Raw genomic sequence first — 19,782 nt, 5'->3', positions numbered from 1 at the left:
CAGTGCCTAGTGGCCAATGTAGGGGGAACATGCATGTCTAAAGGGATGCCAGGGATGTGTTCTTTCATATGATTTTGAAAAGGATCCAAGAATGCAGTGACATTTACAGTAGCCTGGCCGGCCCCTCCCACTAGATATGGAACAAAGAGGGGGAGGAGGCAGACCCAGTGATTATGTAAACGCTCTCCCCCAGGACTAATAAAATGGTTTCAGTATTCTGTTTCCTGGCTCCCTGTCTGAAGACCTCGGCATTTGGTCATGTGATCTCTGCCGAAGGGGAGGGTACAAGTTCAGACTCGCATGACAATTTGAACGCAGACTCTAAAACATTGTTGCTATTAGTAACGCCCCCCATTGTCTCTCCTCTCTTCCAGGTTATGAGCCTCCGAGAAAAGGTGCTGCAGTTTTTCCAGGATTTTGCCGGCAGTGAGGAAAGTGTCGGGGAAGAGGCCAAGGCCTTCCTCCCGGTCAAATCTGGCTCCATGAAGATTAAAGAGCTCTACCGGAGGCGATATCCGCGGAAGATCCTCAACACTGAGGACCTGACCATGCTGCACATGCCGGCCGGGGCCCTGCCCAACGCCACCTCGCTGGCGCAAGGGGCCATGTGCCACCTGGGCTACGACAGCGGCACCATGGCGGCTGGCGTTCCCTCCACCATGTTGCCGCCTTTGCCTATAATGAAACACGAGACGGACATTCAGCACCTCTCCCCGCCCATCCACCCGGTCCACCCCGACGTCAAGATGAAGAGACTCCCGTTCTACGACGTCTACGATGAACTCATCAAGCCCACCACCCTCGGTGAGCCAGGAACCCTGTGCCCATTATGAGGTGTTCCCACCATCCCTGTGCCCATTATGAAGGGTTCCCACCAACCCTGTGCCCATTATGAGGTGTTCCCACCATCCCTGTGCCCATTATGAAGGGTTCCCACCAACCCTGTTCCCATTATGAGGGGTTCCCATCATCCCTGTTCCCATTATGAGGGGTTCCCACCATCCCCGTGCCCATTATGAGGGGTTCCCACCATCCCTGTGCCCATTATGAGGTGTTCCCACCAACCCTGTGCCCATTATGAGGTGTTCCCACCATCCCTGTGCCCATTATGAAGGGTTCCCACCAACCCTGTGCCCATTATGAGGAGTTCCCACCAACCCTGTGCCCATTATGAGGAGTTCCCACCAACCCTGTGCCCATTATGAGGAGTTCCCACCAACCCTGTGCCCATTATGAGGTGTTCCCACCATCCCTGTGCCCATTATGAGGAGTTCCCACCAACCCTGTGCCCATTATGAGGAGTTCCCACCAACCCTGTGCCCATTATGAGGAGTTCCCACCAACCCTGTGCCCATTATGAGGAGTTCCCACCAACCCTGTGCCCATTATGAGGAGTTCCCACCAACCCTGTGCCCATTATGAGGAGTTCCCACCATCCCTGTTCCCATTATGAGGGGTTCCCACCATCCCCGTGCCCATTATGAGGGGTTCCCACCATCCCCGTGCCCATTATGAGGAGTTCCCACCATCCCTGTGCCCATTATGAGGGGTTCCCACCATCCCTGTGCCCATTATGAGGGGTTCCCACCATCCCTGTGCCCATTATGAGGGGTTCCCACCATCCCTGTGCCCATTATGAGGGGTTCCCACCATCCCTGTGCCCATTATGAGGGGTTCCCACCATCCCTGTGCCCATTATGAGGGGTTCCCACCATCCCTGTGCCCATTATGAGGGGTTCCCACCATCCCTGTGCCCATTATAAAGGGTTCCCACCATCCCTGTGCCCATTATAAAGGGTTCCCACCATCCCTGTGCCCATTATAAAGGGTTCCCACCATCCCTGTGCCCATTATAAAGGGTTCCCACCACCCTGTGCCCATTATGAGGTGTTCCCACCAACCCTGTGCCCGTTATCAGGTGTTCCCACCAACCCTGTGCCCGTTATCAGGTGTTCCCACCATCCCTGTGCCCGTTATCAGGTGTTCCCACCATCCCTGTGCCCTTTATGAGGGGTTACCACCATCCCTGTGCCCATTATGAGGGGTTACCACCATCCCTGTGCCCATTATGAGGGGTTCCCATCATCCCCGTGCCCATTATGAGGGGTTCCCATCATCCCCGTGCCCATTATGAGGGGTTCCCACCATCCCCGTGCCCATTATGAGGGGTTCCCACCATCCCCGTGCCCATTATGAGGGGTTCCCACCATCCCCGTGCCCATTATGAGGGGTTCCCACCATCCCCGTGCCCATTATGAGGGGTTCCCACCATCCCCGTGCCCATTATGAGGGGTCCCCACCATCCCTGTGCCCATTATGAGGGGTTCCCACCATCCCTGTGCCCATTATGAGGGGTTCCCACCATCCCTGTGCCCATTATGAGGGGTTCCCACCATCCCTGTGCTGAGTTCCCAGGTCTGTACACCCGCTGTGCCCATTATGAGGGGTTCCACCATCCCTGTGCTGAGTTCCTTTCTTGGTGACCCCTCACCTAAGTCTAACCATCTTTTGTCTCCTTCCAGCTTCAACGAACTCCCAGCGGTTTGAAGAGGCACATTTCAGCTTCGCCTTAACCCCCCAGCAGGTCCATCAGATCCTCACTTCCAGGTCAGTTAATTGGTTCTCTGTTTTGGTGATTTTGGTGATTTAATAATTTAGGGAACATTAGAGAGGAAAAAAACCTAAACCTCATCTACACTATAAATATACTGAGATAATTCGGGGTCCGTGTATAAAATAAAGTTGGCTCTATTCGTCTGTTACTCATTCAGAGACCCCAGGAATGATTGCCTGCTTTTTTGTAATATTATTTCCTATGATCTTTGGCTCCATCTAGTGGCCACAATGTGGTATTTTTTCGTTTGAGGTATTTAATGAAAATACTGCATTGTGGCCATCAGAGGGCGCTGACGGACACAGGAGATAATCCTATTACAGACAATACGGCGCAAATTCTGTGTGGATGCTTAAGACGTCCTTACAGTGAATTTTTTTTTTTATACATATCCCCTCCCCCGTAGTGATTTTATTTTATCAGGTTGTATATCTGTGAATATGGTGATGACTGCTTTTGATTGGCTCGTGTTTTGTTTTTTCTTTGCAGGGAAATATTGCCGGGAGCGAAGTGTGATTACACAGTACAGGTCCAGCTCAGGTAATTCCTTCATTCATAAATTAGGAACGCCCACCTTTCATTCACTTACCTTTTTATTGTTCTAGATATTAAAGGGGCTACAAACCTATCACCAAGATCAGGATCCCCCGCCGAGCCCCCGCATGCGTCAGGGTCCCCCATCCTAGCCTTCCCTATATTTATAATTTAGGAACGCCCACCTTTCCTTAGTCCCACCCCCATTCACTTAACCCGTCCGAGCCCCCGCTTGTGTCAGGGTCCCCCATCCTAGCCTCCCCTTTATTCATAATTTAGGAACGCCCACCTTTCCTTAGTCCCACCCCCATTCACTTACCCCATCCGAGCCCCCGCTTGCGTCGGGGTCCCCCATCCTAGCTTCCCCTTTATTCATAATTTAGGAACACCCACCTTTCCTTAGTCCCACCCCCATTCACTTACCCCGCTTGCGTCTGGGTCCCCCCATCTGAGCCCCTGCTGGAGCTTGGGTCGCTCTCCAGAGCCCCCGCTTGCATCAGGGTCCTCCTCCTGAGCCCCTGCTTGCGTCAGGGTCCCCCATCCTAGCCTCCCCTTTATTCATAATTTAGGAACACCCACCTTTCCTTAGTCCCACCCCCCATTCACTTACCCCGGTTGCGTCGGGGTCCCCCATCTGAGCCCCTGCTGGAGCTGGGGTCCCCCTCCTGAGCACCTGCTTGCGTCAGGGTCCCCCATTCTAGCCTCCCCTTAATTCATCATTTAGGAACGCCCACTTTTCCTCAGTCCCACCCCCCAGTCACTTACTCCGCTTGCGTCGGGTCCCCCTCCTGAGCCCCCCGCTTGCATCAGGGTCCCATATCCTAGCCTCCCCCTCATTCATAATTTAGGAACACGCACCTTTCCTCAGTCCCACCCCCCCAATAACTTACCCCGCTTGCGTCGGGGTCCCTCTCCTGAGCCCCCGCTTGCGTCAGGGTCCCCCATTCTAGCCTCCCCATAATTCATAATTTAGGAACACCCACCTTTCCTCCGTCCCACCCCCCAGTCACTTACTCCGCTTGCACCAGGGTCCCCCGTCCAAACCCCTGCTGGAGCTGTGGTCCCCCTCCCGAGCCCCCACACTTGCATCCAGGTCCCCCTCCCGAGCCCCCCCACTTGCATCCGGGTCCCCCTCCTCCCGCAGCCTATATGTACAGATTGGTTTCTCAGTCTATACACACAAGCTGCGGACTGCATGCGGGTTGTAGTTGGGAGACTCCTGGAGAATACACAGATCAGACATAGAGAATACACAGATCAGTCATAGAGAATACACAGATCAGACATAGAGAATACACAGATCAGACATAGAGAATACACAGATCAGACATAGAGAATACACATATCAGACATAGAGAATACACAGATCAGTCATAGAGAATACACAGATCAGTCATAGAGAATACACAGATCAGTCATAGAGACTACACAGATCAGACATAGAGAATACACAGATCAGACATAGAGAATACACAGATCAGACATAGAGAATACACAGATCAGTCATAGAGAATACACAGATCAGACATAGAGAATACACAGATCAGACATAGAGAATACACAGATCAGACATAGAGAATACACAGATCAGACATAGAGAATACACAGATCAGACATAGAGAATACACAGATCAGACATAGAGAATACACAGATCAGACATAGAGAATACACAGATCAGACATAGAGAATACACAGATCAGACATAGAGAATACACAGATCAGTCATAGAGAATACACAGATCAGTCATAGAGAATACACAGATCAGACATAGAGAATACACATATCGGACACAATACAGGGATTTTCTCGGGACGGCTGTGTGAATGGAGACGTTCGATGTGAATGTGAAGGGGGAAATGTCTTTTATTTATGGCAGTGCAGAGAATAAATCCTTTTATAAAACAGAAAGTGTTCACATGTCTTTATTGATTATTCCTCATTTCAGGACAGTGGGAGGAGCCATGCAGATCAATCTTTTACACCCCATTGGCCAGATGTACAACTAGACCCACTGGTGTACAGTGCAGATATTTCCTAATATTAGAGAGCCATTTATACCAAACTGCATAGAGCTGTTTCGGGCTTTTTGGCCATCATCAGTGCAGCGTGTGGAAACCATTGCCTCTATGGAAGAGTGCTTGGGACCCTACCAGACAGTGTAACCAGGTTTTGGTGAGAAGGGACTAAAAGCTCCTTTTTACGGTTTGGCTCCTAACACCCCCCCCCCCTCTCTTGTGTGTCCAGGTTCTGTTTGTGTGAGACCAGCTGCCCCCAGGAAGACTATTTCCCCCCCAACCTGTTTGTGAAGGTGAACGGCAAGCTTTGCCCGTTGCCGGTAAGTTATTCAGTCGCTCCTGGATCTCCTCTCACCCCTCCCGAAACTTCCTACCCCAGGAGATGTTCACCAGAACTCTCTCATTCCATCCGCACAGGGTTACCTTCCCCCCACCAAGAACGGTGCCGAGCCCAAACGGCCGAGCAGACCCATCAACATCTCACCGCTGATCCGCCTGTCTTCCACTGCCGCCAACAGCATCGTGGTCAACTGGTCCTCCGAGTTCGGGAGGGTAAGTCCTACACCAGAGATTCCCCCGGAGATTTCCCCAGGGATTCCCCGGAGATTTCCCCAGGGATTCCCCCCGGAGATTTCCCCAGGGATTCCCCCCGGAGATTTCCCCAGGGATTCCCCCCGGAGATTTCCCCAGGGATTCCCCCCGGAGATTTCCCCAGGGATTCCCCGGAGATTCCCCCGGAGATTTCCCCAGGGATTCCCCGGAGATTTCCCCAGGGATTCCCCGGAGATTTCCCCAGGGATTCCCCGGAGATTTCCCCAGGGATTCCCCGGAGATTTCCCCAGGGATTCCCCGGAGATTCCCCGGAGATTTCCCCAGAGATTCCCCCGTGTCCTCTTCCTGCTAAAGGGTCACCCTGATAGCTCTGCGATTGGTGGAGCTGGGAATTGCCCCCCCCCTTTAATCACATCTGGACCGGAGGGTTTTACCCCCGTAATAACCAGGCACCGCGTTACTTTAACCACTTTAAGACCGGAAGATTTGCCACCTTAATGGCCAGGCCATATTTTGCGATTCGGCACTGCGTTATTTTAACGGACAATTGCGCGGTCGTGTGACGCTGTACCCAAACTAAATTTACGTCCTTTTTTTCCCCACAAACAGCTTTGTTTTGGTGGTATTTGATCACCTGTGCGATTTTTTTTTTTTTTGATCATGCGCTATAAACAAAAAAAGAGCGACAATTTTGCAAAAAATAACAATATTTTTCACATTTTTTTTTATATGAAATTCCCCCAAAAAAATGTAAAAATCTAAATTTTTTAACATTTTTGGCCAATTTGTTTTCTGCTACCTATGTTTGGAAAAAAAATCGCAATAAGCGTATTTTGATTGGTTTGTGCAAAAGTTATTGCGTTTACTAAGAGAGAGATTTTTGTCTTTTTTTATTTTTTTTTTGAGTAATGGCGGCCATCTGCGATTTTTTTTTTTTTTTTTTTTTTTTTTTTTTTTTTTTTTTTTCGGGACTGCGACATTGCGGCGGACAGATCGGACCCCTGACTGACATTTTTGACACTTTTGGGGGTACCAGTGACATTACTACATTAATCAGTGCTATACATATGCACTGTTACTGTAAAAATGCCACTGGCAGGGAAGGGGTTAACTTTATTGAGGAAGGAGGGGTTAAGTGTGTCCCTAGGGGCGTGCTTCTAACTGTGATTGGATGTGGCTGTGTATGTAACTGCAGAGATCAACGGTCCTACATAGCAGGACCGTTAGATCAGTGCTTTTACACCGGGGAGAATGACAGGCGGCTTTGTTTATATTAGCCGCCTGCCTTTCTCCCTTCACGGCGGACGATCGCGAGTGACCGACGGACATTGGGTCCACCGGTCACACGCGCAGACTTGCTAGGAAACGAGCCGGGGTGGGAGCGCGCCCCCACCCGCTATTGGCTCCCAGGCTAGTGACGTACCCTATACGTCACTTTGCCTGGCCGGGGCTGACCGCCGCAGTATATGTACTTGCGGCGGTCGGCAACCGGTTAAGACCAGAAGGATTTTCCCCCTTAATGTCTAGGGCATTTTTTTTTTTTTTTGCGATTCGGCACTGCGTTATTTTAACTGACAATTGCGCGGTCGTACGACGCTGTACCTAAACGAAATTTACGCCTTTTTTTCCCACAAATAGAGCTTTCTTTTGGTGGTATTTGATCACCTGTGCAAAAAAGAGCGACAATTGTAAAAAAAAAAAAAAAACTATTTTTCACGTTCTGCTATATAACATTCCCAATAAAAAAAAAAAAAAAAAAAAAAAAAATTATTTTTTTCATCAGTTTAGGCCAATTTGTTTTCTGCTACATATTTTTGGTTAAAAAAACATCCCAATAAGCGTATTTTGATTGGTTTGCACAAAAGTTATCGCGTCTACAAACTACGGGAAAGATGTATGTCATTTTTATTTCTTTTTTATTAGTAATGCGACGATCAGCGATATTTTTTCTGGAAAAAAAAAAAAGGTTTTATTTGGTCAAATCAACAGGCATACAGTAAAAATAATATGTACATCAGACATTTCGTGTCGATTAGCGATTTTTAGTGGGATTGCGACGGGCAGATCGGACCCCTAACTGACCTTTTTGACACTTTTTTGGGGGGGGGGGGATCAGTGGCATTACCACAGTAATCAGTGCTAAAAATGTGTTACTGTACTAATGACATTGGCAGGGAAGGGGTTAACTCAGGGGCGATCAAAGGGTTAAGTGTAAGCCTAGGGTGTGTTTTCTAACTGTGTTGATTCCAGAAGCCCTTCCCCCCCCCTCACAGAGACCTGTGTTCCTAAATAGGAGGATCACAGGTGCTCTGTGTTCATTACAGAGAGAACCACGGTCAGCTGTGTTTACAACAGCAGACCACCATTCTCTCTCAGCCCCATGGATCGGCTTCCTCGCTGCCTAATGGGGGCACGAGGGCACCCCCAGGAGTGCTCCCGCGAACTGACGTACCTATACGTTGGTTCGCACAGCCGAACCAGCCTGTGGCGGGCAGTCGGCAAGTGGTTAAATCACTGTAAGAATTTTTTTTTTATTATTATTTCTATTTTTTATTATTATTATTTTTAATATTCATTTTATTATTATTTTTAATACAATTAATATGAATAGTCATAATAAAATTGATAATTATAATAAAATGAATATTCATCATTTATTATTGTTAATACAATTAATATTAATAGTAATAATACAATTGATATTCATTTATTATTATTAATAAAATTAATATTAATAGTAATAATAAAATTGATAATTATAATAACATGAATATTCATTTATTATTATTAATACAATTAATATTAATAGTAATAATAAAATTGATAATTATAATAAAATGAATATTCATCATTTATTATTGTTAATACAATTAATAGTAATAATACAATTGATATTCATTTATTATTATTAATAAAATTAATAGTAATAATAAAATTGATAATTATAATAACATGAATATTCATTTATTATTATTAATACAATTAATAGTAATAATAAAATTGATAATTATAATAAAATGAATATTCATTTATTATTAATACAATTAATATTAATAGTAATAATAAAATTGATTATAATAAAATGAATATTTACTATTATTAATACAATTAATATTAATCGTAATAATAAAATTGATAATTATAATAAAATGAATATTCATTTATTATTATTAATACAATTAATATTAATAGTAATTATAAAAATAATTATAATAAAATGAATATTCATTTATTATTAATACAATTAATATTAATAGTAATAATAAAATTGATTATGATAAAATGAATATTATTATTAATACAATTAATATTAATAGTAATAATGAATATTCATTTATTATTAATACAATTAATATTAATAGTAATAATAAAATTGATAATTATAATAAAATGAAGAATTTATTTTATTTATTAATATTAATGTTTCCGTTCCCCGTCTTCCTTGACAGAATTACTCCCTCTCCGTGTATCTGGTGAAGCAGCTGACGTCGGTCACTCTGCTGCAGAAACTTCGGGCCAAAGGCATCCGGAACCCAGACCACTCAAGAGCGCTGAGTGAGTCTAGAACATTCTTCACCCCGAAAACAAAATCACGATCACCTCTGACTATTATCAGAAAACACCTCTGACTTCTTGTTTTGCTGATTCACATTTTTGGTTTTCTTTTTTTGTTCCACAACAGTAAAAGAAAAACTGACGGCCGATCCCGACAGCGAAATCGCCACCACCAGCCTGCGGGTGTCGCTGATGTGTCCGGTGAGTTCACTCAATTTATTTTAAAAAAAAAAACTTAGTCCCCAACCCCCAGGATCTATGTATTACTTGGTTATCTAAATCAATAATGTAGCCATTGCCGAATAATTAGGTCCATAGTAGAGCTGCACGATTAATCGTATGAAAATCGCGATCTCGATTCACCCCCCCTGACGATCTAAACCTGACATATGCTCGATTCTTTGCATAGCTAAGGGAGCAGAGAAAACAGCTCTGGAAAACTCCCAGTAACTATAAACAAAATGATTACATTGTATCTTTCCTCCTGCAAACGCCTATCAGCATAAGTCCCCCAGTAACTATAAATAAAATGATTACATTGTATCTTTTCCTTCCCTCTGCCAGAGAGAAAGGAAGTTTAACCTCTTAAAGACTAGACCTTTTTCTGACGCTTGTTGCTTGCAAGTTAAAATCATTTTTTTTTTGCTAGAAAAGTACTTAGAACCCCCAAACATTTTATATATTTTTTTAGCAGAGACCCTACAGAATAAAATGGCGATTGTTGTAATATTTTATGTCACACTGTATTTGCGCAGCAGTCTTTCAAACGCAATTAATAAACTTTAATGAATAAAAAAAAAACGTAACCGTAAAGTTATCCCAATTTTTTTTTGGTTACACAGCGAATCGTGATCTTTATTCCAAGCTAAAAAATCGTGATTCTCATTTTGGCCAGAATCGTGCAGCTCTAGTCCATAGTAATAATGTAAGAACTGCTGTGGGTGTCGCTGATGTGTCCAAGTGAGTTCACTCCTTTAAAAAAAAACAAAAAAAAAAAAACCCTAGTCCCCACCCCCCATTATCATTGTATTACTTATCTAAATAAATGATGTGGCAATTGTTGAATATAATCAGGTCCATAGTAATAATGTAAGAACTGCTGTGGGTGTCACTGATGTGTCCGGTAAGTTCAGTCAATTTAAAAAAAACCTAGTCCCCACCCCTCCAGGATGTATTTATTTCTTTGCCATCTAAATTAAGAATGTAGCGATTCCTGAATAATCAGGTCCTTAGTAGAATTGTAAGAACTGCTGTGGGTGTCTCTGATGTGTCCGGTGAGTTCACTCCATTTATTTGCCCACTGGGCTTCTTTTACCCCCTTCCTGCCCCGTCCAATCTTCAGCTTTCAGCGCTGTCACACTTTGAATGACGATTGCGTGGTGATGCAACACTGTACCCAAACAACATTTTTATCAATTTTTTTTACACACAAAAAGAGCTTTGCTTTTTTCTTTTTTTTTTTCTAAATAAATGAATAAAGACCGAAAATTAAAAAAATAAATAAAGTTTAGCAAACGGGTAATTTTTCTTCTTCACTGATGTGCACCACTGATGGACACCATTGATGTGCACTGGCAGGCGACACTGGTGGGCACTGGCAGGCGACACAACACTGATGGGCACTGGCAGGCGACACAACACTGATGGGCACTGGCAGGCGACACTGATGGGCTGACAACGTGAGAAGAAGCGGTGAAGAAAGCCGGTAACCGCCTTCTGTTGACATCATGATCAGCTTATTGGACACACTGATCACGTGGTAAAGAGCCACTGATTGGCTCTTTACCTTAATCTATGTTCAGCAGTGGAAGACACTGTGAACACAGAGTGCGCCGCCTGCGCCCAACAGCGGGCGTGATCACGGGGGAAGGGGGCCTCGTATGATGGCCTCCCAGGACTGGGCGACCGCGCTGTAGCTATCATTCGGCTATAGCACGGTCGGAAAGTGGTTAGAAGAACACCTAGTCCCCACCCCCAGGATCAATGTATCACTTTGCCAGCTGGATGAATGATGAAGCAATTGCCTCCATGGCAGAAATGTAAGAACTGCTCTGCCCCATAAGGTGGTGCATGGGGGAGGGGTTAACAATTAATTTTGATGCCCCCCCCCCCCTTTATAAACGTCTCCATGTCTCGGTTCCCCTCTAGCTGGGTAAGATGCGTCTGACGGTTCCCTGCCGGGCGATCACCTGCACACACCTGCAGTGCTTCGACGCCGCGCTCTACCTTCAGATGAACGAGAAAAAGCCGACCTGGACCTGTCCTGTCTGCGACAAGAAGGCGCCGTATGACACGTTAATCATCGATGGGTGAGCACTATGTAGAAAGATATGAAGATTGGGGAAGGATATATGAGCCGGAGTTTCCCTTTAATCTGTTTTCTCCCCCCCACCCCCACAGCCTCTTCATGGAGATCCTGAACTCCTGCACCGACTGCGACGAGATCCAGTTCATGGAGGACGGTTCCTGGTGTCCCATGAAACCCAAGAAGGAGAAGCAGGAATTGTGTCCCTCGCAGACGTACAGCTCCATCGACAGTAAGTGACATTTATGTTCTGCATGGGTTGCCCGACCGCTCACATGCAGAAAGGATTTAAAAAAAAAAATTGGCTGTGTGTAATCAAAAAATACACATTGAATGTCATTCACCCCGAAAACCTTGTAACCTCCCCTCCCCCTCCTACAGCCGGCGCGCTCTACAACCTCAGCCCTGACTTCAAGCACAACACAGAGACCAAAAAAAAGGTGGAGGTCATTGACCTGACCCTGGACAGCTCGTCCGATGAAGATGAACCCCCGGCCAAGAGGAGCTGTCCCATCACCTCCACCATCATGCCTTCCATGGGGTCTAAAGGGTAAGACTTGGCCGTAGTCTTCTTGTTTGACACATCCAAATCCTTCTATGGTACGATCTCCCCCGACAGCCAGGTCCTGGGGGGGGATCTACCTCTCTCTCTCACCCTTACTCCTCTTCCTCCCATCCCCCCCTCTCTCTCTCACCCTTACTCATCTTCCTCCCATCCCCCCTCTCTCTCTCTCACCCTTACTCATCTTCCTCCCATCCCCCCCTCTCTCTCTCACCCTTACTCCTCTTCCTCCCATCCCCCCCTCTCTCTCACCCTTACTCCTCTTCCTCCCATCCCCCTCTCTCTCACCCTTACTCCTCTTCCTCCCATCCCCCTCTCTCTCACCCTTACTCCTCTTCCTCCCATCCCCCCTCTCTCTCACCCTTACTCCTCTTCCTCCCATCCCCCTCTCTCTCACCCTTACTCCTCTTCCTCCCATCCCCCCTCTCTCTCTCCCTCTCTCTCACCCTTACTCCTCTTCCTCCCATCCCCCCTCTCTCTCACCCTTACTCCTCTTCCTCCCATCTCCCTCTCTCTCACCCTTACTCCTCTTCCTCCCATCTCCCTCTCTCTCACCCTTACTCCTCTTCCTCCCATCCCCCTCTCTCTCGCCCTTACTCCTCTTCCTCCCATCCCCCTCTCTCTCGCCCTTACTCCTCTTCCTCCCATCCCCCTCTCTCTCGCCCTTACTCATCTTCCTCCCATCCCCCCTCTCTCTCGCCCTTACTCCTCTTCCTCCCATCCCCCCTCTCTCTCTCACCCTTACTCCCCCTCTCTCTCGCCCTTACTCCTCTTCCTCCCATCCCCCCTCTCTCTCACCCTTACTCCTCTTCCTCCCATCCCCCTCTCTCTCTCCCTCTCTCTCACCCTTACTCCTCTTCCTCCCATCCCCCCTCTCTCTCTCTCACCCTTACTCATCTTCCTCCCATCCCCCCTCTCTCTCTCGTCCTTACTCATCTTCCTCCCATCCCCCTCTCTCTCTCTCTCTCGCCCTTGCTCCTCTTCCTCCCATCCCCCTCTCTCTCTCTCTCTCGCCCTTGCTCCTCTTCCTCCCATCCCCCTCTCTCGCCCTTACTCCTCTTCCTCCCATCCCCCCTCTCTCTCTCGCCCTTACTCCTCGACCTCCCACCCCCCCTCTTGCCCTTACTCATCTTCCTCCCATCCCGCTCTCTCTCGCCCTTACTCCTCTTCCTCCCATCCCCCCTCTCTCTCTCGCCCGTACTTCTCTTCCTCCCATCCCCCCTCTCTCTCTCGCCCTTACTCCTCGACCTCCCACCCCCCCCTCTCTTGCCCTTACTCATCTTCCTCCCATCCCGCTCTCTCTCGCCCTTACTCCTCTTCCTCCCATTCCCCTCTCTCTCTCTCGCCCGTACTCCTCTTCCTCCCATCCCCCCTCTCTCTCTCTCGCCCTTACTCCTCGACCTCCCACCCCCCCCCTCTCTTGCCCTTACTCCTCTTCCTCCCATCCCCCCTCTCTCTCTCGCCCTTACTCCTCGACCTCCCACCCGCCCCCCTCTCTTGCCCTTACTCATCTTCCTCCCATCTCTCTCTCTCTCTCTCTCTCTCTCTCTCTCCCTCTCCCTCTCCCTCTCCCTCTCTCCCTCTCTCCCTCTCCCTCTCTCTCTCGCTCCTCTTCCTCCCATCTCCCTCTCTCTCTCTCTCTCTCTCGCTCCTCTTCCTCCCATCTCCCTCTCTCTCTCTCTCTCTCTCTCTCTCTCTCTCTCTCTCTCTCTCTCTCTCTCTCTCGCTCCTCTTCCTCCCATCCCCCTCTCTCTCTCGCCCTTACTCCTCTTCCTCCCATCCTCTTCTCTCTCTCGCCCTTACTCCTCTTCCTCCCACCCCCCCCCTCTTGCCCTTACTCATCTTCCTCCCACCCCCCCCCCCCCTCTTGCCCTTACTCATCTTCCTCCCATCCCCCTCTCTCGCCCTTACTCCTCTTCCTCCCATCCCCCCCTCTCCCTCACCCTTACTCCCTTCGCTCATCCCCCCTCCCCCCCCCTCCCCCTCGCCCTTACTCCTCTTCCTGCCACCTCCCTCTCTCTCGCTTACTACTTGTCTCCCTCATCCTTTTCTCTTTCTCTTCTCTTCTTTTTTTTTTTTTCCTGCTCCGGCAGAACCGAGTTATAGCCACACCCATTAGCACTCCTCCCCCCTTCAATACTCTGTGATGGCAGAGTTGAGTAACAGCCACACCCCTTAGTACTCCTCCCCCCTTCAATACTTAACTCTGCCATAACAGAGTAACAGCCACACCCCTTAATACTCCTCCCCTCCAATACTTTGTGCTGGCAGAGTTGAATAACAGCCACACCCCTTGGTACCCCTCCCTTTCTAGTGCTCAATGCTGGCAGAGTTGGGTAACAGCCACACCCCTTGGTACCCCCCTCCCTTTCTAGTGCTCAATGCTGGCAGAGCTGAGTAACAGCCACACCTCTTGGCACTCTTCTTCCTCCAGTGCTCCATGCTGGCAGAGCTGAGTAACGGCCACACCTCTTGGCACTCTTCTTCCTCCAGTGCTCCATGCTGGCAGAGCTGAGTAACGGCCACACCTCTTAGCAGTAGGGATTGACCGATTATCGGGGGGGGGGGCGATTATTCATTTTTTTTTTAAGTATCGGTCACAAACTTGCCAATATGACCGATATTGCTTCAAGTGGTTGTACCGGAGTGATGCCGGCAGCTACAGATATCACCCAGGTACCGTTTTTTTTTTTTTACAGCCGATGGTCGGCTTTCTTGTAATATCAACCGATGTGGCTAAGCAGCTTCGCTGTTATTACAATCAGTGGAGGGGATGTCCCAAATCGGTATCGGCCCTGAAAAAACAATATCGGTCGATCCCTACTTAGCGGTTAATAAGTAATATTTCACTGTCTGCCCTCATGTTCTAAAAAGCTGGGAAAACTGTTGGCGCGTTATAAATCCTGTATAATAATAATAATTCCTTTATAGGGTGATCAGCATCGACCATCAAACATCGCCTTCCGTGTTGAGAAGCCCTCCGTTGACGACCATAGGCAGCGATTACCTGTCGAGTCTTCCCATCCCGGAATACCATCGAACCTTCCCAGTACCAAGTGACCTTCAGGGTAAGAAAAGCTGGATTTAAACTTAATCTCTCATATGATGAAAGATTTAAAGTGTTCGTGTTTTTGGTTGTAATTGGTGAACACGTCTTTTTAGGCCCATGTGATATTTCAGATGTGAGAGCTCCTCGATAAGATAAGACAAATTCTCACTGACATTTTTTTTGTATTTGTCATGTACAGGACTCGACCTGTTCTCGTTTCTTCAGACCACTGATAATCAGGTGAGATTACCAAAATTTTTAGACTGAACTTTTATAATTTTGCGAAGAGTTGTATTATTGTGGACTTTAGTGGTTCTATAATCGCTGTTCGGACTTTCTGAATCGGGTTGCTCAGCCCCCCCCCCCCCCCCCCCCCCACCCAATATGGTAGCGTGGAAGGGGCAGAAAAGTGCAACACAGGTTAACATGGAAGGCGACGTACATCACAGAGGGTGAAATTAGGGCATATCTCCCCCTTAAGAAGTAGAAGTGGAAGTGTGCAAGACACCAGATGTACCCACTCTGCTTGTCCTCCAGCTATGGGTCGCCAATAGCGACCTTTTTAATGGTGGCCAATGGTGACCTTAGTAATAATGGGCAATGGTGATCTTAGTAATGGTGGCCTTGGTAATGGAGGCCAGTGGTGGCCCCTGGTAATGGAGGCCAGTGGTGGCCCCTGGTAATGGAGGCCAGCGGTGGCCCCTGGTAATGGAGGCCAGCGGTGGCCCCTGGTAATGGAGGCCAGCGGTGGCCCCTGGTAATGGAGGCCATGGTAATGGTGACAAATGGAGGCCTTGGTAATGGAGGGCAATTGTGGCCTTGTAAATGGAGGGCAATGGTGGCCAATGGTGGCCTCGGTAAAGGTGGCAAATGGAGGCCTTGGTAATGGTGGCAATTGTGGCCTTGGTAAAGGGGGCCTTGGTAATGGAGGGCAATGGTGGCAAATGGAAGCCTTGGTAATGGTGGCCTTGTAAATGGAGGGCAATGGTGGCCTTGGTAAAGGTGGTCAATGGTGGCCTCGGTAAAGGTGGCCAATGGTGGCAAATGGAGGCCTTGGTAATGGTGACAAATGGGGGGCCTTGTTATTGGAGGCCAATTGTGGCCTTGGTAATGGAGGGCAATGGTGGCAAATGGAAGCCTTGGTAAAGGTGGCCAATGGTGGCCTTGGTAATGGTGGCAAATGGAGGCCTTGGTAATGGAGGCCAATGGTGGCCTTGGTACTGGGGGCCAGTTGTGACCTTCAAAATGGTGGCCTTTAGTAATCGAAGGCCAATGGTGACCTTAGTAATGGTGGCCAATGGTGACTGGATATAAATAGCTGCACTCTGTTCTTCTGTTCTATCCGGTCAGAGAAAAGGTAAAATAATTGCACAGACGATGACTTGGATAGCACCAAATAATAAGCTATAAAGAGTACAAATGTCTTCATAAGGGTGAATTTGTACATTAGGTGGGCAAATTAGCCATAGGGGTGTATTTATATAATATTTGCTTTTTGTCCATTAATACTGCATGTACATTCGTTCTGTGCGATTATGCTCAGGCTGTACTCTCTGCAGATTTAATGTGTGAATGCGGAAAATACCACACATTGGTCACTAGATGGAGACGAGGAGTATAAAGACAGTCAACACCATCTAGTGGTCATAATGCGGTATTTTCCCAATTCATTCTTGCTTTACAGATAATATAGCCTGAGAACCTTTGATTTTCTACATTCCCACAGAATGAACAGCTATTATAAATTGACCCCCTAGCGGTATGGTCACAATAACTAACAGTGCTTATGTTGGTCTGAGCATCAGTGACCTCTGTTAATGATCGGGTTATACTGACCTCTCATTTCCTCCCTTTACAGCACTACAGCCCCTCAGTCATCACTTCTTTGGACGAACAAGACACCCTCAGCCACTTCTTCCAGTACCGCCCCACGCCGTCTCATTACATGAGCCCCCTGACCCAGGCCATAACAGCATCCCACGCAACCAGCAACAGCGGCAGCCGGATCAGCAGCATCGTGTCCACCAGCACGTTACGGGAAAGCCACACCCACAGCGCCTCACAAAACCCCTCCTCCACAATACCAGGGTGCCGACCAGACATTATATCCCTGGACTGAGCAGACGCTCCCCGCTCAGTGACCGGCTCACCAAGCCTGGTGGTCGTATTTCAATTCCCAGAATCCTCCTCGGGACTGGCTACCGCATTATCAAGCAGGACAGACGCAGGAATCTACCGTCATGGAGTTACTTTCTAAATAGACAAAAAATGTTGTGATTTTTAGTATTGCGTTGGCTCCTCCCTTATTCAACATGGCGGGTATGGGCGGTCATATCATAGTTTTATATTAGGATTGTTTTTTTTTTAATTCAGTGACACAGGGTGGCCCTCTTTGGGGGGGTTGGAAAATTGTACGATTGCCGCAATGTTACAACAAAGGCGATTGGCCGGTCTGTTTTGACATTTCAGTCTGTTACGCGGTTGGTTGCAGACGCAGAAAGTTATCAGCCCGTTTCTACAACCAACCAATCCGGATTTGATTTATTAATGCCTCAAGCAAGCAATACAATGTATCTTTTTTTTTTGTATTATGTTTAATTAATATCAATTTATGGTTACAGAAATGGGTGGGAGGAGTCTGATCTTTTTTTTTATGGGGGAGTTGTGACCGCCCCCTGTTGTCACGGCTTCATTTTTCTTCCAGGCATGTGCGCTGTTGGGCAGAGTTTTCTTTGGTCATGTGACAGCAGAAAACTGCCAGCTATATCTATATGACAGCTGGGAAAGTACATCGCCATGTACGGGATCGCCATTCTGTGGCCTTAGATCTCCTACTTTACAGCGTCTGCTGATCATCACTTGGCGGCACGTTCAGCCTGTGCTGACCTATGAGATCTCATTCGCACGGACGCGTCCTTCCAGTTGGAGGGTTGTATTTATGAGCCCGGTGTTCCATGCGGCCAGCCTTTCAAAATCGATGCATTGAAAGACGCAGCGGCTGTACGGGTCTTCCCACCAATGCCAGTGTTTACATCTGGGGGCTCATCCCTGTATCGATGTAAATGGTGGCATGTGCCAGAAGATCCATACAGCCACTGCGCATTTCCAAATTTTTTGGGGTTAGGCAGTCCTGGCAATAAAAATCGCATTAATGTTCGTAGGCATTCGGGAAGTGCTTACTGAGCGTTCGATCTAATCTTCCCAGCCCCCAGGAGGCACTATATCATCTCGCATATCCCAGCTGGACATTGAGAATCCTTACCCCCTTCCCGCCCACTACGGCGTCCCTTGAAAAGGTTCTAAACGCCAGGGGTGGGAGTGAACGGCGATCAGTTGACCACTGATTGGCTGCCACTGTGGTCACATGGTCAGGAGCTGTTCGCGCTTGCTGTCTTTGGTAACTTTGGCTTCACCCACTTCTGGGCTTAGTTCTAGACTTAAGTGGGTGAAACGCGTCTTCGTAGGTGGTCTGGATCAGCCCCATGTGCGGCCATTAATGACCACCCCTTTTACTGCTGCACCTATGTGTCACTTGGGCAGGAACAGGTTAAAGTGGAGTTCCACCCCCCCCCCCCCCTCCAAAAATTAAGAGTCAGCTGCTACACATACCGCCGGCTGTGCTCAGTAATTGGCCAGGAAGCAGAAGGAGGAGTAGGGGGCCGAACCTTTGACAAACCTCACCGCGGCAGTCAAAAATGGGTACCTGCTCCCCCCTCTTCCCTGAAAGGTGCCAAATGGACAAGGGAACAGGTATTAAAATACTCCGGTATGGGGAAGCAGGTGCCCTCCTGTGTCGAGAGGAAATAGGTGGGAGATGCTGGACCCAGAGCACTCTGGCATTGTACAGTGACTTGGGTCAGGCCACTGTCATGCATGTTGAGACCTCAGGGGAGGGACTTTGGGCAAAATCCTGGAGTGAATCTTGCATGAAAAGACCTCATGGGAGGGGCTTTGGGCAAAATTCAGGAGAGAATCATGCATAGAGGGATCTCATGGGAGGGACTTTGAATAAAACCCCTTAGGTTTTGCATGAAGAGACCTCATGGGAGGGGCTTTGGACAAAATTCAGGAGGGAATTATGCATGAAGGGACCTTATGGTAGGGGGGCTTTGAACAAAACCCCAGAGTTATGCATGAAGAGACCTCATGGGAGGAGCTTTAGACAAAATTCAGGAGAGAATTATGCATGAAGGGACCTTATGGTAGTGTCTTTGAACAAAACCCCAGAGTTATGCATGAAGAGACTTCATGGGAGGAGCTTTGGACAAAATTCAGGAGAGAATTATGAATGAAGCGACCTTATGGTAGGGACTTTGAACAAAACCCCAGAGTTTTGCATTAAGAGACCTCATGGGAGGGGCTTTGGACAAAATTCAGTAAAGAATTAGGCCTACAGCACAAAATCCTGGAGAGTCCCCATCCTCCCTTGTGGATAAGTAAAAAGGTAGGAGATCCTAGATAAGCAGCGCTCTAGCTTTGTGCATTGACTTGTGTCAGGCCACCTTCATGCTTGAAGAGACCTCTTGGGAGGGGCTTTGGAAAAAACCCTGGAGAGAATCCTGCAGGAAGAGAACTCATGGGAGGGGCTTTGGAC

At 47.8% G+C, this 19,782-nt stretch overlaps 1 protein-coding gene across 1 annotated transcript; it reads left to right on the top strand.

Annotated features, from left to right (window-relative positions):
- Nucleotides 1-203: 203 nt before the first annotated feature.
- PIAS3 (protein inhibitor of activated STAT 3) lies at nt 204-17,449 on the top strand (the record flags this gene model as incomplete). Its single annotated transcript, XM_082275890.1, has 13 exons — nt 204-804; nt 2,523-2,607; nt 3,104-3,154; nt 5,395-5,485; nt 5,583-5,717; nt 9,167-9,272; nt 9,400-9,473; nt 11,421-11,581; nt 11,673-11,809; nt 11,959-12,127; nt 15,071-15,207; nt 15,388-15,428; nt 17,047-17,449. The coding sequence occupies 13 exons, from the start codon at nt 204-206 to the stop codon at nt 17,305-17,307; spliced, it is 2,049 nt and encodes a 682-aa protein (XP_082132016.1). The 3' UTR covers nt 17,308-17,449.
- Nucleotides 17,450-19,782: the final 2,333 nt, after the last annotated feature.

The sequence above is a fragment of the Pelophylax lessonae genome (assembly GCF_965119305.1).
Source record: "Pelophylax lessonae genome assembly, chromosome: 13".
NCBI classification, from domain to species: Eukaryota; Metazoa; Chordata; class Amphibia; order Anura; family Ranidae; genus Pelophylax; species Pelophylax lessonae.
Note: the sequence above shows the minus strand (reverse complement) of the source record. Positions and strands in the feature narration are given on the sequence as shown.